This window comes from Chamaea fasciata, unplaced genomic scaffold (genome assembly GCF_029207755.1).
Source record: "Chamaea fasciata isolate MVZ Bird 193981 ecotype frontalis unplaced genomic scaffold, bChaFas1.0.hap1 SCAF_7, whole genome shotgun sequence".
Classification (NCBI taxonomy): Eukaryota; Metazoa; Chordata; class Aves; order Passeriformes; family Sylviidae; genus Chamaea; species Chamaea fasciata.
Window position 1 is genome coordinate 26499707 of NW_027094092.1, and position 16070 is coordinate 26515776.

Here is a 16070-nt window from a genome sequence, read left to right on the forward strand (position 1 = left end):
CCCTCACATGAGTGAAGAGTGCCTAAAAGCCAGTTAGTAGAAGATGGGTTGTTACTTCTAATATTACAAATTATACTCTTTGTGCTTAGCCAGCGGAGCCCAAGAAAAATACAGAATAATCTTGATGTAGCTGTTCATAATTTTTTAAAAAATATTTTCAGGCACATCTTCTTTCTTTGTAGGCAAACTTGTTAACTACCAGTGCTCATTAAATGATGCAGAGTAGAAGACAAAAATTATAGAGGAGATTCTCAGGTTTGTGTCAGTTTGGGTTTTTTTTCAGTTAACTAAATTATTCTAAGAAGATGTAGCCTTCAAATTCACGTTTGTTCTATTTTCAAAGCAAAACTACAAAGTCCTACCCAAATTAATGAGAGTTCACCCCCACCTGACAGACTGCAGGTTGAGACACAATTTACATTCTTTTTGGGAAAAAATAATTTCCTTATTTTCTTAAAGTTAATTATCTTAAAGAGAAACTACAAATACCATCATTCTGTTCCACCTCTTCTGCTTGTGGAGCACATGGAGAGCTCTGCAGTACAGAATTCACATTTAGTTCTGTGCCTTTTGGAGACACAGGTTCTCGTTTAACTTGTACTGAGGAGTCAGGAGTATTGGAAGGTGTACTGCCAGAAGACTGGAATGGTGATGCCATGGTTATGGGAACAGAAGCTCCTCGTGGAGGTACAGAGGAAGACAAAGTGTCCAAAAGGGGCAGGAGAGAGCCGGAAGGAACTGAGTCAGCTGTCATCTGAGATTTGCTGTTTAGTCTCTCAGTCGGGGCACTGCAGGAAAGTTGCTCGGAGAGTTCAGAAGGTTCATATGTTTCTAATGGCAAAAGAAGTGATACATTAAACAAGCAAACAAATAAATAACAGAACAAAAACATTTATATTTTACAATAAAATTTAGTGGTGCCAGGACTCATTTCTTGTGGACACAGAGTCAAGGAAGAGAAAAATTTGAAAAAAAGACACACGAGGAAACTATCAAAAGTGACAGTTCGCATTTGACAATAAAGTCAAGTCTACAATTCCATTGTAGCTTATATGAGCAGATTCAAGTTAAACACAGTTTTTAAAAGATCCTGAGTTCAAAGAATATGAGAGTAAGCATTCCTCTGTTGCAGCTGTACCTTGTAGCCCCTGCAAGATCTGGATTCTCTGACTTCTCAGTGCACTCATTTCCATAGTTATCTGCAAAATAGTTGTGGCTTATATCAGTCCCACTGATTTAACAGGCAGCTCATGTTGCTAACTTCTAGTTCAGTTTCCAAAGCCCACTGTTACCTGCTGCTTTAACACAAGGAAGCGTTGAACCTCAACATAGGCAGCCTGCAGGGCAGCCCTCGCCTGCAAGAGGCTGCTGTCCACACCCTGCAGGGACTTGCTTAACTCTTCTTCCCTCAGAGAAATAGCCAATAGCTGGTCTACCTGTGAACGTTCTGAAAAAGAAACAAAATGTAGAATCTAACTGCACTGAACAATACATTAAGACACATTACTTGTGATATCACAATAAATAATACCACCTCAGAATGGACAAATCACATAAATTAGGTGAAACATTCAAGCATCGATAATTACTCAAGCTGAAAAGAAATATTTATGGACAGGACTAGCTACGTCTACATGGATGAAAGACAAAGTCAAGTATTCCTCGCTAAGGAATCTCAGCCTTGACTCTAGTCATTAATTCCATCCCAGCTTTGCCAGCACTGATTTAGTTTAAATAAATTAAGTAATTCTCCTCCACAAAGATCTTTTCTTGAAGTACATGTGTACAAGAAGTACAAATACACACCTGCCATTAATGCAACCAAAAAGGCAAAGGCAAATTTAAGCTAAACAAGATTCAAATTATTCAGTGAATGCAAAAGTCAAAGAAAAGCTGTTTCAGAGAAAAAAACCCCAATGATTAAAAAAAACAGTTTACTACTCAAGATCATTTTGGGCCATGAGACTGGTGTTTGCAATCTCTTGAGAAAAAGTTTCTGAACACTGTACTCAGTAAAATATACTCCTATCCCTCCTAGAGACTTCTGGCATTAGAGAGATTGTCCAAACAGATTTCCATTTGAGCACTTCTTAATTGTGTTGAGGTTATAGTTTCCTTTAGCAAATTTACTACAATAACAATCATGTTAAAGCAAAGTAATGGGAAAGAGATTTTACTAAGTAGAATGTGTTATTTAGTCTCTATAACAAACACTGCTCATTGAATACACAGGCTGATAAAAACCCCCACCTTTTCAAGTAGATAAATATTCATTCCCACAGAAGAGTCATATTATTGCTCTACATTATGAACAACTCTTACTAGAAATAAATACTGAAAAAAAGATAAATGGTACATTTGAAAGCCATTTGCTGGAGCCCAAAGCTCCTAGCAATGGTTTAGTTACCAAAGAAAATATTCTGCTTAAAACACAATGGTTGGACGGTTCATTTTGAGACAGTGATGAGGATGTTTTAGGCATGTTTGAGAAAGATCTGTCTAATACCAGAATAAGAGTTTTCTTTGGTCAGGAGCAGGAAGGAGAGAGGCATTCCACACTCATTTCCACTAAGGACATTAAAAAAGTAAAAACTACTGCCAGCAATGTCAAAAACAGAACAGAGACCAAATCAAGCAGAGCACAATTTTTCTGATGAGACTACCCAGAATCAGAAAGGGAAAGCTGCATGGAGAATTAGAAGGAAGTTAACTGGAGACTTCTACTGTAAGAACTTCCATCCAAAGAGGCAACAAACCCCACTACCCTGTACAGGGGCAAAGCAAAGGTCCCATCTGTACAATCAGGCATATGAACTGAAAGCAGAAAGGATGCACACGCCCTTTTCTTAGAAGTAACTTACGACAAATTAAGATAAAGGTCTTCAGAGAGGAATGTGTTGCAGATTTGTGGGCAGTCCACACTATAAACTTCAGTAAAAGCCCAAAAAGCAGTATAGTAACATTAAGGAACTACTACTTCAGCCAAGTCAAAATACTACTGGGTGTTTATAGCCTTTACACCACATGCACACATGTATAATATTCTCTCACCTTTTTTACCTTTGATTTTTCTTCTTTTATTCTTTCTTTCCAGACTAGGGATTTCAGGAGAAGATCCTTCCTGCAAGTAAAATCATCTATTAAAAAGCAACAAGAATAACTTTGCCTAAATCAAGAAGTTGAATATCCATCATCTTTTCAATCATTAGTTGTAGGCACAGAGAAGAATCTACAATTTGCTTGCACATTCTTGTGTAACTCATCATTTGCTCTGCTCTTAAAAGAGGGAGGGCAACAGAGTGCCATCTTTTCATCTCAACTAGAAAGAAATATTAAACAAGCCAACAGCCTTCTTCTTGCTCAGATGCTTAAGACTGCACTTGAATCAGTTTCTGCTCTATAGTTTCAGTTGAGGGTGTAGAAGATTAAACAGTGAGGTATTAAAATTATTGCTTTTTGCAAAATTATTTTGTGAAATTGATCAACAAGATTTTTTTTTAACCTTTGGATAAGTCTAAGGCCGGACTGTGAAACAAATTCAGATTTCAGGACATAATTTTAAGTATATAATTTTTTAAAATGTTTTTATTTCCTTGTTTAACCATTAAAAAAGAAACATCTAAGGAAAACAAATTTGTACTACAGGCAATCTTTCATTTAAAGTGTGTTGTGAGACACCAAGGTCCTTGCTACAAAACCTCGTACTTCCACAGAAATATTTTAACAGCTCTTGTTTACCAACATAGTATGCCAGGCACCAAATCAAATAAAGAGCATTTGTCATTCCTACTAATTACAAAAAAAATCAAAAGTCCTGCACTATGAAAGAAGAAATTTAAAGAAAATTAAGTCAAACAAGAAATGAATTTGTGGTTATCAATTTACAAGACTTTCAGATGGGGAAAAGTCCTCCTTGCACAGATCATTCCAAAGCTGAATCACCATTGGCAGGGAAAGAACCGTTTCAGCACATCAAAGCTGGACAGAATTGCACACTTACTCCAGTTGCTCTTCGCTTCTTTCCAATTCCTTGGCTGTCATTCTGTTCAGTACCAGATGTGCAGCTACTGTCTGTAGCTGCATCTATGTTATTAGATACTGCAAGAAGTGAAGCACTATTTGAAGCTGGACGATTTTCTTCTGACATCTCTAACACATTTTGTTTTTCAAGAAGAGGTGTTCTCTTCTCTGGGCTCTCCTGGTCTTGTCCTGTGAGGCCTGTGATCTCAGAGGTGGCCTGTAGGCTATGACTTCTTCCGCTAGCCTCAGTTCTTTCAGACATAAAAGGTGACAAAGGAGATGGTGTCTCCTCTTTCTGATCAGCCTCAATGTCAGTTCTTACCTCATATCCAGATGCTACATGATCTGAGTAGCTGGCTGCCATTACTTGCCTTTGCCCACTTTCCTTAATTTTGGCTTGTTCACTGAAAAAGCTATAAGCAGAAGGATTTCTGTCTGCTATGACACTGCTTTCAGAAAAGCTACGTTTTCTGGCCAAGCCAGGCATTGCTAAGGAAATCCCTTCCCACTGGAATCCTTCTAGAGTAGACGGATCAGATTCTTCACTGAGTTCTAGACCCTCTTGCTCATTTTGAACAAGAGGCACCATTTCTATGCCAAACCTTTAACAAGATAAAAAGAAAAATAAACAAACAAGTTACAAGCCTGCTACACATAGAGAGAAGCCTCCCCCTTCCCCAAATGTACATTACTGCTTTAAGTAGTAGGTTTAATACCATTACACTGGTATTCTGCGTTTTCTACATCATCTGGCAATGGCACATCTGTCTATCACATAACCAGACTTAGTAGCTAAGAACTGGCAGCATGATTTCCAAGTCAGAAATCATGTTATTATAAATTATTCGCAAGCAATGTTGGAATAATCAAATGTGACATGTTCAAGACACTTCAAACACTTCAGCTGTAAAGTTTCAAAAATGCAGTATTATATAATTGCTTCCTTAAACACACAAGCAAACTGCGTATCAGAGTAAAAGATGAACAAATGAAGAGTGAGCATTTATACTGCTTGCAGCACTGCAAGCATTTCTTGTAGTCCTAAATAAAAGCAGAATTAGGCAACTGTCACAGCATTGTTCCCATCCTGATTGCATCTTTACATTCTTCCATTACTAGAACTTGAAAAGAAACTACATTTTTACCATCCACATTCCGATATTAAGGCAACCATTATGAACTCATCAGAATCTTTTCTGAGCAGATTACTTTTACTTATCTATGGACAGACACTCATTCATAGCATCAATCAATAAAAACTCTGCATTATTTGCAAAAAATTTGCATCATTTTCAAAAACTCTGCAGAACATCACGGCATAGCAAGTTACATTATGAACTCTCAGTTTTATGATTCTGGAGTTCATTTCAGATATGGAAAGAAACAACCCTCCTCTCTCAGCATGCCCTGAGAGGCATGGTTAGATCTCAAAGCTACCAACCTTGGTAAACCTTTGCCAAGTTCCTGTTTCTTCTTGGTTACCTGCTGGATGACCTGATCCCAGTTAACATTTCGCCGGGAAGCACTTAGAATCTGCCTGAGGGTAGGTTTAAGCCCCGACTCCTTCTCTGTCTCACTTCTCCGAAGGCAATTCACATTCCGAATGCGACGAGCATTATTGAGATTGGGCTCTGGCAGATGTGTCCCGACTTTGGTCTTCAGACTGATATGCCGTGTCAGGTCTCTTTGAAGAGAAGCAGGAAGGCCAAGTTTGCTTAAATCTGGAAGCAGAAGTCCTACTGACTGGCTTCCTCCTTTTTGAAGCTCATTATCTGAAGGATTTTCAAAACCTTCCATTACAAATTGATCATGTGACTTGACACACTCCTCATTTCCTTCTCTGTCCTGTGACATTTTCAAATCCATATGCAAACGGTCCTGACTGCTAGATGATGAAGAAACTGTGGGTTCTACCTGAAATGTAGAATTTTTTAGCTCAGCAGAAGCAATACTTGAAGCAAATGGCTTTTCATCATCTTCCTTTTCAGAGGTGGTAGTTTTACCTTCAGGAGTGTCACAAGGTAAACAAGAACTAACAGAAGAATCCAACTTTTCAGCTCTTCCTTCTGACTTCTCACTTCCCATTAAATCATCGCCACTCACATCTTCTAATGAATCTAGTCTGAACTCCTTCTTTGGCAAAGCTTTCCCAGTTTTTTCCCTATTCTGGTCACTTGTGTCTTTGCAAGAGCTTAAGGGAGCATTTTGCAAGGAATGGTTGTACTGAACACCTTTGGGATTTTGTTCTGCTTCACTTAAGTTACTAATAGGCTCACCAAGATTGCTACCAAGCACATCTTTGTTGTCTTGTAAGTTACCAACACAAGTACCATGCAGCTTTGATGAATAAGAGGAGAAACTGTTTGTTTCCAAGTTCACTGCATTCAAATGAGTCTGCTCTTCACCAATAGTTGAGGATAACAGAAGCCTGACATTTTTTAAGAGACTGTTTGTGTCTTGCTTTGTCAAGGATAACTTCATATCTGTGATATTCAGAAGAGGGGATTTCAGTGATGGCATCCTAGTACTTCTGCTATCATCTTTGTCAGGCTTTTCACCACTGGAAGAGTCTTTCATAACCTTGCAAGAATCAAGGTGATCTGAGGTTCCATTAGAAAGGGAAGATGCTTCATGTTTTTTAAGTTTTGAAAGGCTAACATTGGCTTCACAAGTTTTTCCTTTCATTGATGAATCAGTAAGAGGTGTAAATACAGAATCCATTTTATCTGAAGTTTTCGAAAGGTTATCTTCAGACCGTGGTTGCTGCTCTGCAGTTTTCTGGGATGGGTAGGGAGTCCAGCGATACATTTTATCTCTGGAAGGACTGACACTTTTTCCACTGGCTCTTGAAGTTTTGCTTTCTGGTTGTTTTGATGAACTAAAATCCAATGCCCCCTCAGCAGCAAGCTCATCACTAGTAAAATCCAGACGGTTACCCCTGTTTCTTCGATTTCTGTATGGCAGAACATCACCTTTCTCTGGCCGCTGCCATGCGTACCTTTCCTTACTGTATACACTTGGCTCTGATGAATATGAATCTCCTGAGCTTCCAAAATTCCAGCCATTTGCACCATGAGGACTTGGTTTCCAGTTTCCTCCATAACTCTTAGAATTCCAGTTGGAAAAATGACCTGTTTCTTCTGAGTGCCAAGTAGAATTTCTTTCCCTGGCACCATGATGCCTATTTGATGTTCCTGCTCCCCGCCCACTTAGATGCCAAGCATTTCCAGAATTCCCATGGTTATGTCGATTTGAAGGGCCTCCTGAAATATTCTGGTGCCACCCAGAGCGCCCCCTCGCACCAGCTGAATGTCTGTTTATATTAAGGTTCCTCTGAGAGTGTAAAAATTTGCCTTGTCTAGGACTAACATAATCATCCTTTTCCCACTTCCAGTCTCTTTGTGATGCATTATGATGATGCCACGACGACTGATCATAAGCTTCTCTTTCTTTGTAAGCAGCTCTTTCTTCTCGCCTTCTCTGTGATCTCTTATCATCACATTCTAATTCTTGGTTTGCACAACTTGATTCAGTTTGCCTACAAAAGAATTGAAAAATGCCTGAATTCTGACGCTATTCTACTAAATCCAATAGTCCACAAGCCTCACAAATTTTATTTGCACTGGGAAGAAAATTTTTTTTTAAAATTATTTACTATAAAAAAGAAACAGGTACTTTTTTAGCAGCTTTGCTGTTCAAATTTCAATAATGTCTGACTTTCAAAGCTAATGTTGTACATTTACTTAAACATGATAATTTCAAAATTTCTCTTACAAGAATGACTGATATGGTGCAGGGACTGTTCAATAGACTAATTCTCAATTACTTGTCTCTAACCTGAAAGATAATATTCCTTTATATTTACTATTGGACTTACAAGAAACTAATAAAAAGAAAGCTTCTTTGTGCTATATAATCTTTGTAATTTGATCTACCTTAGTAGATAGAAAACTCAGTAGTGAGATAATTATTTTTTCTGAAGACTTTCTGCTGGTGTTAAATGGCGTAACTAGAGTGAACTGATATAAAACAGAGGAGAGTTAGGATGAAAAACCCATTATTATCCTTACTGGAGGGAACAATTGACAGGATGGCTCCGTTTATAAAGTTTAAGTTAAAATACAGGTGTAAAACATCCACAGAAGATGTACCTCAGATACAAAAGTAATTTGTCTTCTTTTAATCAAGAGATTGGAACAGCCCACAGCATGCAATGCTGAGTCTGTATGGGCCTCCCAGCAGCACTGTCGACTGCCCTTTGGATAGCACTTGTGCTTGGCAACTTATCACAAACACGTGGCAAACTATCACATGTACATTTAAAGATAAACGCTCCCTTTATCAGCTACAGCCATTCCCAGGGACAGCAATCTAAACATTCTAGATATTTATCCTACCAAATGAGCAGTTTTCATTAAAAGTTTTTTCCAGAAACTGATCATAGGAATACATCCATTCTAGATCCCTGTACAAGAAAGACAGGAAACTTTCACACTACTACTCAAAAACAACTGATTTGAGTAAACTGCAAATTCATATTGTATCACCCTTTATATTTTTGATACATTCCAGTTCTGCTAAAAGATTTACTAACAACTACTCTCTAATGGAAAACTACTCTCTAATGGAGTCTACTGTGCAAAATAATCTGAGCTCTAAGACAAGAATACAAAAAAAAGATGTCTAAGTGATACAGTAAGATCTAAGAACTGACTCAACTAGGTTACAATCTAATGGAAACAATTTTGCTGAATTAGTAACTTAATCCTTGTACTTTCTGGTTTCCCCCCTCTCCAAACCAGCACTCAGCAGACAGAGATTTTCTAAAGTTTTAGTTGCCTCAGAACAACACTGCACTGAGAGTATTACTCCTTTTCCATAAAACAAAAAGGAAAAGTGACATTTTTGCTATCTACATTAGCCAGTAGGAAAACATTACCCTTGCACAGCGCAGGGACACACTAGTACAACACAGTGATATCAAAACCTACTAATCTCCACAGATTTCAACATCTGGAAACACTTATTCAAATTTCTAGCCACAGAAAGCAAGAGCATCTTTTAAAAATTATATGCCCCTTTAGTACCATCACCATGCCATAAATCGATTCAAATAATATATTCCCAGCTGGAATATCACACATACAGATTTTCATGTAAAATAGAAGACAATACTTATTACTTTCTGCAGCCTTCTATTTCATAGTGAGCCACTGGAACTATGTTTAACTAATGGTAAGCAGCAAGGCAAAACAGGTAAGAAATTTTATTCAAGGATTAGGGGATTTCAGTATGACATTTACAGAATGATCCAATTCATTTTATAAAAAAAAACAAAACATGTTTAGCAGCAGTTTCTTAAAGATCAGGTTCCTACAGACAACCTCCACCATAAACAATACTAGCACTACTGTCCATTTATTAAGCCTTCAGTTAAAAAGGTATCAAATATTAAAATAAAAACATTAGGGTTCTCAAAACACAAGACTGTTTTTACCCATAATGGAGAATGATTGTATTTCCTTACTAGTAGTAGAGGAATAGGACAAGAACATTCAGTAGAATCATGTTTACATGATGAAACTACAATATCCACACAGGTCTCTTGGATTGTTCACACAACAAGTACACTGGCTCCAGGCATTTAACCTTTTGTGAGCACTTAAGCCTCAGAAGTGCATCCTTATTGTGTTAAAAGCAATTCTATGGCCTAAGTGAAGAAATGAAAACTCACCGGCTCCGTTCCTTCTTTTGCTTGATTAGTTGAATGAGTTCTTTGTCAAGGTGTTCTTCTTCTGCCTCTTCTTTCTCTTCCTCTTTTCTGTCATGGGCATTAACATTGTCTTTGTGCAGCTGACTGGAGATGTGCTTGGCATATGCTGACAAACCCACCAGCGTCACCCTGCACACCCGGCATTCATGGCTGCTATCCCTAGGAAGAGAGGCAGAGGGTGGACTTTCAGCTCTGCCAACTGGCATGGCAGGTAGCTCTGGTTTTACTTTGTTTCCTCTGAATGTGCTAAATTTCAAGGCAGCTAGGTTTTGCTTGGTATATTGAAGTTACTTGAATTCTCTGGCTTTTTCTTTCAAGATTTAGTTTTCTGATGGTCAGTTTTTACAAGATTTTTTTCCAACAATCAAGAGGTAAAAGACTTGGTAATAAAGTTGTGTTAACTGGGATAAGGAATTCTTCTTGAATTGTTGTACTCAAAATCTATTCAGAGGAAACATAGTGAGCGAGAAGGCAGAATGAAAGGCTTCCAGAGCTAGCAGGAGCTCTGAAGCCCATCCATGCTGCCAGCTGCACTGGGGAAGCCTGGTGACAGCTTCTACATTTAATCCTTGCCTTGAGCCTTCCCCCAGTGAAATTTAGAAAAGGGAGGAGGCAGTACATGGATACAGCCAATCCTGATACAACGTAACCTAAACTGGGACAGCTGAGACTGCTGCCTGGAATCCAAAGACTCCACAGCACAGTGAGTGATGCGAGGGTGTCTTCAGTTCACTGTACTTTATTTGGTTCAAGTGCGCATGAGGTCTGCTTTCTACTTTAGAGGACTTATCTTAAAAAACAGAAACAATTTCAGCCGGAGAAAGTTGACAGCTGTATCAGACAAATGGCTATACTTACGTTACTGGATTAAGGTTACAAGACTTTAACTCTTTTTTTTTTTTCTTTTTAAGAAATTCAGATTTCTAAAACCACAACATTTGTTCTTCTGACAAATCCTTTCAGTACTCCAGTGTTAATGAAGTACATTGTAAACTTCCTAAACAAGGAAAATACAATCATCAGATTAAAAAAAAAAAAAAAAATTGGAAAAAAAATTAATCAAAGCATACTCCACTGCAAATAATTCAGCAGGACCAAGACAGGATTCACTGACTGCCTCCACTATGCTTCTTTCAATTCTGCCAGTTAATTCATAAAAGCAGATCTGTATGTCCCTGTGGAGCACTTGACACCAAAGTCTTAGAACAGAAACATTACAATATGACACACAGTTCACGACTAGTGTCAAGAAAATGGGATCCGTAAAGGAAAAAGACAACATGAATCCTTGTTTTTTTCAGTGAACAGTTCAAAATAAATTGAGAGAAAGATCAAAAGATGTACATTCACTCAAGGTGTTAAGGCAACATCCTAATCGGAGTGGCCAGCCAAGTGTCATCAGCTATGTTTTATTTATCCTGGATATCAGTGGTTTTCCCTACTAACATAGTTGAGATCAGTGCTGTCATTTAGACACACCTAGAGATGGCTTTATTTTAAACAGCCTAAGTATTAAAAATCAGAAAATTTTTGTTTAATTATTGTGTATGTTGCCGCCTAATTAATTTCAGGTTAAACATTAAGATAAATTTCATTTATGATGTCAGTAGCTTCCAAATTTAGCATGTACTTTCCAGAACTAAGTGTACTTAATTTTGTACACTCACACTTCACACTCGCTAATAAATGCTGAAAGCCCATATTCTATGTATTGTACTTTGGGCTATCTTATTAATGCAATAAAGGTAACCAAACCACTATATTTTACTAATGTCATCGGAAGAATCCTCTTCACACTCATAAATGGCACAGCTGTGCATAGCTAATAAGACTTATTTTTAACTTAGGTCATCACACAAGGCAAACTGCAAATAGAAAGTTGGCTTCTCACTGAAAAAAATGTTCTTTTTACATAACGTTCCACTTCACTCGTAAGGACTCTCAATTAGAAACACACCCCAGTGGTTCTAATGTGGTAGTAATTATGTCATAAAAAACAATCCACATCCTTCATAAGACCCATGTTTCAATTCTTTCATAAAACTTTTATCATCCTCATTTATAGACTAACTAAATGCAAAGTTTTATTTCCTTTGGACAAAGCCAGTGAGTTAATAGCTGGACTGAGGACAAAGAACTTGTTTCTATCACTTCTAACTTGCGAGTTATTAATTACAAAGCTGTGGTTCCTGCACCAACAGTCAGAAAAGACAAGACTTCTCTGACCTGCTGTTAATCTGTAAGAGCCTAAAGAAAAAGACTACATTTTTTCTTTATGAACAAATGCTTTAATTGAAGATAAACTGGCTAGGAGTTCAGATAGCTACACTTAGGGAAATTTAGATTTCCTTCATTTCTATACTTTTCCTACACCCATTAATGCCATCTAGAACTAGCACAGTCCATGACACACATTGATCATGTCTACAACCCTACTATACAGGAACACCACACAATCTTAGCTGCTCAACAAGGCGGCCAAAAGAAGTTTGATGTAAACATGACAAAAATATTCTCAGTATGAAAGCATCCAAGAGCTTTATTTACTGTGTGTGTACTTCAGACTGTATCCTCAATGTCCCTTGGAACAAGAGCACTATTTTCACTTTCAACTAAAAACAAACAAAACCCAAATAAATATGCTACAGCTTTTTACTTGGCATCCAATCCTCCTTATACATCACAAAGAGTAAGACTTCAAGAAAAGGAGAAGAGTCTTAAAATGTTTCCAGAAAATTATTCTAGCCCTTGAGATTGCTAAACTAACTTCAAAAGGAAAAAAAAATGAATCAGTGGGTGTGTTTCCTTTAAGTCTTCCATAGGGCAAGTCTGAAAAGTGACTTCTAGTTGGATACTAAATTTCAAGTTAGTAAGATATTGATACTCTACACACTTTAATGGTATTATCCTCTGTTAGACAATTCAGCCACAATCATGAGGCTGTTGCTTGCACTTCCCATTTTCTTCTTGAAGTACACAGTTGTAAAAGACTCCTAAAAACTTCTAATTAAATTTAAATGAGAGAAAGAAGAAGGGGCACAAGAGAGAGAACAAAGCTGCTGTTGCACAATGAAAAATTAGGTTCATTATTTTGAGAACAAGCATCTTCCATGAATTCTTCTGAAAGAGTAATGAAGGCAGATAGTTACATTAGTATTAAAAAATGTAAAGATGATGAAAGAAATTTAACTTAACATCAGTCCTATGGAAATGGAAAACTAAAAATTGTCCAATCATTTGCAAGGCACTGCAGACACAATACATAGCATCTAGAAATTAGTGTTACTTTATAGGGCCATAACTAAACTAAAATAAAAAATAAAATGTAGAAGGCCAGAAGAAGACAGTCCAGAGCAAAAGTGCTCCACCAGTTAGCTGACCAGAAGCCAAAAGCAGGTTTCTAGTGCAGAGAGCATTCTGGCTTTTTTCCCTGAATATACGACAGATGTCTTGACAAAATTAATCCCCTACACCTCAAAGAGTGGAAAGAGGATTACTTTTAGTCCTTTAAATGGTGTTTAAAACAGATTAGTCATTTGTTAAAGTTTGTGCTGCAAGATGATTAAAAATTAATTTGTAAATCAAATACTCAATTATTTGACAGCATCAGATCTCTGTGGCTACCTCAAAATCCATACACTTGAAATCACTTTTAAGTGTACTCTGGTTGTAACCTAATTCCCTATTATTAGGATGATATTTGAATATTCCTTAACTCCCCCTTTCTACTTTCCAAAGGTTTCAAATAAAACAAGGAAACGTTAAAGAAAACGCCATCCAGTATGGTTAGACCTCTTAATCAAGCAACTGGACCATGGTGGCAAATGACAATCACTCAAGCAGACATCATTCTCACAGTGCTTTAAAAGATCAACAATTGTTTTAACATAATTGAAAACTTAAAAAAAGAAACAAAACGAAAAATTTAAAAAGAAAAATACCATTGTTCCTAATTCTGACAAAGGCAGAAATCTAGTGCTTGCAAAACAAAGAAGAACCAAGCATGAAACCGCCAAGAATGAAATAATTTTATTTCACTGCAGTCAAAGCAATGCAGGTGACCTTTCTTCCACATTATTGGTTGTCTCCTGAGTTTCTGACATCATGAGGACACGTTCATTGCCAGCTGTATATGACAAGGCACTCTTTAAAGTGAAACATAAATTGTGCAATTCAGCTTATATGGGAAATAGGCCAGGAGTTCTTCCAGAAAGTGACATACAAAATGGCACAGGGAGGAAGGATGCAAGATTGTTCTCATACCTTCCCTTCAGGTTTTCCAGTTCTCTGTGGTGAAGCATGCTTCTCATGTGTTCTTCCATCTCCTTCAACATGAGGAAAAGAAAATAAAATTGGTCAAAACAAAACGCTATATCGTTTCCAAAGAGCTCATTTTTGAGAATTGTCCTGCCTTGCACAAGGGTGTACTCCTTGTACTCCTGCAGGGCTGAAGCAGTTGCCATTCCTCTTTCTGTGGCTACGAAAGCACAAGTAGGCACACCTGCAGGAAGTTATGCTACCTTTCCCAAGAAGAACACATGTGAGTCATTAAAACTCAACACAAGGGAAGCAGAATTCCAGGAAAGTCAAATAACAGTGCATGTAGCAAAGTTTATTAGACTGATTTTTGACAAATGACTGTTGAGAATCATTTTAATTAAAAGTCTCATTAATACCACTCTTCAGAATCACAGTACTTAAAACAGTTTCCCTGTGCAATCTGAGCAGTTTCTCTGTATTTGTATTAAAAGATATCAAATACTATTTTACTTGGCTAGACACTTCAGCAACAGAGATGGACATGTCAGTTTGTTGTTTACAGCAACTCTGATCCATGAACTGCAGTACTGTTATAATTATTTACTATTGAAAGGGAGCTGCCAGAAGAGAAAGAAATTCATCACTCAGCAAAAGTAAGCAGTCCAGACGATTCAACTTTCTTTTGGTGTTTGACCCGAAGTGTTTGGAAATCTTCAAAGACCAGATACTAATCACTATCCTCTTTAGCTCTTGAAATCCTATCTGCAAAGGGAAAGGAACATCTTCAACCTTGAAGAGTTGTGTGAATCAAACCACTGGCATTGGCCACATCTCCACATGCCATGTGGCTAAACAATACATGAAGGTCCATTAAGAAACACTTAGTTTCAATGCAGACTTTACATAAATACACAGCACAGAGAAGATGGACACCAAACTGACACATTAATGAAAACATACACTCTGCTACACAATTCCGTTTGGTTCTGCCATATGGAAACACAGACCTTCCATGATGAATCTGAAAAATCATGCATTCTTCCCGTATCACAATTTACAGCCAAAGAAGTGAGTGCTTTTCACTTTACTATCTTTATAAAATAATATAAAAAACCCCAAAGACCTCACTATTTTTAACATTTAGAATCAAGCATACGGCACAGCTCACTTCAAGAAAGATACTCCAAAGCAAATACAAACATATTCTTTGATTTGAGATAGACTTGGGGCAATATATACCCGGTAAAAGGAAACTGTACTTTGCACAATTTTAAAATGGAACCATTTCTCATTCACATTTCATATTAATATCTACTGATACATGTCAAGCATTAATTATTTACCTTTTTTGAGTTGTACACAATGTGACATAAAGCACATTTTCGTTGCTGAACCATGCTTCTTGCTCTGGAAATATCTTATCCTACACCTGCAAATAAAAACAATTTTAAAACAACCAACATCCAGGATTACTTGTTTCATTAATTTATTTTAACAAATAAAGTAAGCAAAGTTACTGTTCATGAAAACTATTGTGCTGAGTTTAAGAGATTACATGCTTCTCATGCATAGTTGGTATTCTTCAAAAAAAGATAAGGTAGTTTTGAACAGTCACCTAAAACACCTATAATAAAATGCAGCTTTCCTTTTCTTTCATTTTGTTCCTTGTCATCAAAGACATGGTACTCATTCAACAGCCAGAGGTCTGTAGGAATCCTCTAAGCTACTCAAATCAGATTAACAGAACATTTTTCAACTAGGATGATGAAAGGGAGATAAGGAATTGGGAAAACCAAGCAGGGCAAATTCAGATCTTTATTTTAGTTCACAGGGCCGCTCAAGAAGATATTTAAGGCCCTAGGAAAATGAAACAGAGGCCATTTCTGACATCAAAGACCACTAGTCTTCAAGTTTTATCAATCCATTTATGCACCATAAAATAAAACCTGAAGTGTTTTAAAATTCTGTATTTTTCTCATCAGCCTCTGTAAGAAGTACACATATGCATGTACTGAAA

General features: G+C 37.3%; 1 protein-coding gene across 5 annotated transcripts in view; it reads right to left on the reverse strand.

The window, feature by feature from the left end:
- ZNF106 (zinc finger protein 106) overlaps positions 1–16070 on the reverse strand; it is a 40388-nt gene that overhangs the window by 16876 nt on the left and 7442 nt on the right. For 4 of the 5 annotated variants that reach the window (XM_066188118.1, XM_066188115.1, XM_066188117.1 and 1 more), the window contains exons 2-10: positions 15397–15482; positions 14057–14118; positions 9755–9952; positions 5462–7558; positions 4001–4622; positions 3052–3121; positions 1293–1447; positions 1139–1199; positions 490–831 (exon numbers count right to left, since the gene is read on the reverse strand). In XM_066188118.1, coding sequence (XP_066044215.1) covers positions 490–831; positions 1139–1199; positions 1293–1447; positions 3052–3121; positions 4001–4622; positions 5462–7558; positions 9755–9952; positions 14057–14118; positions 15397–15450 — 3661 coding nt within the window. In that variant the 5' untranslated portion in view covers positions 15451–15482. The remainder of the gene's footprint in view (positions 1–489; positions 832–1138; positions 1200–1292; positions 1448–3051; positions 3122–4000; positions 4623–5461; positions 7559–9754; positions 9953–14056; positions 14119–15396; positions 15483–16070) is intronic. The other variant, XM_066188120.1, reaches the window with a different exon arrangement.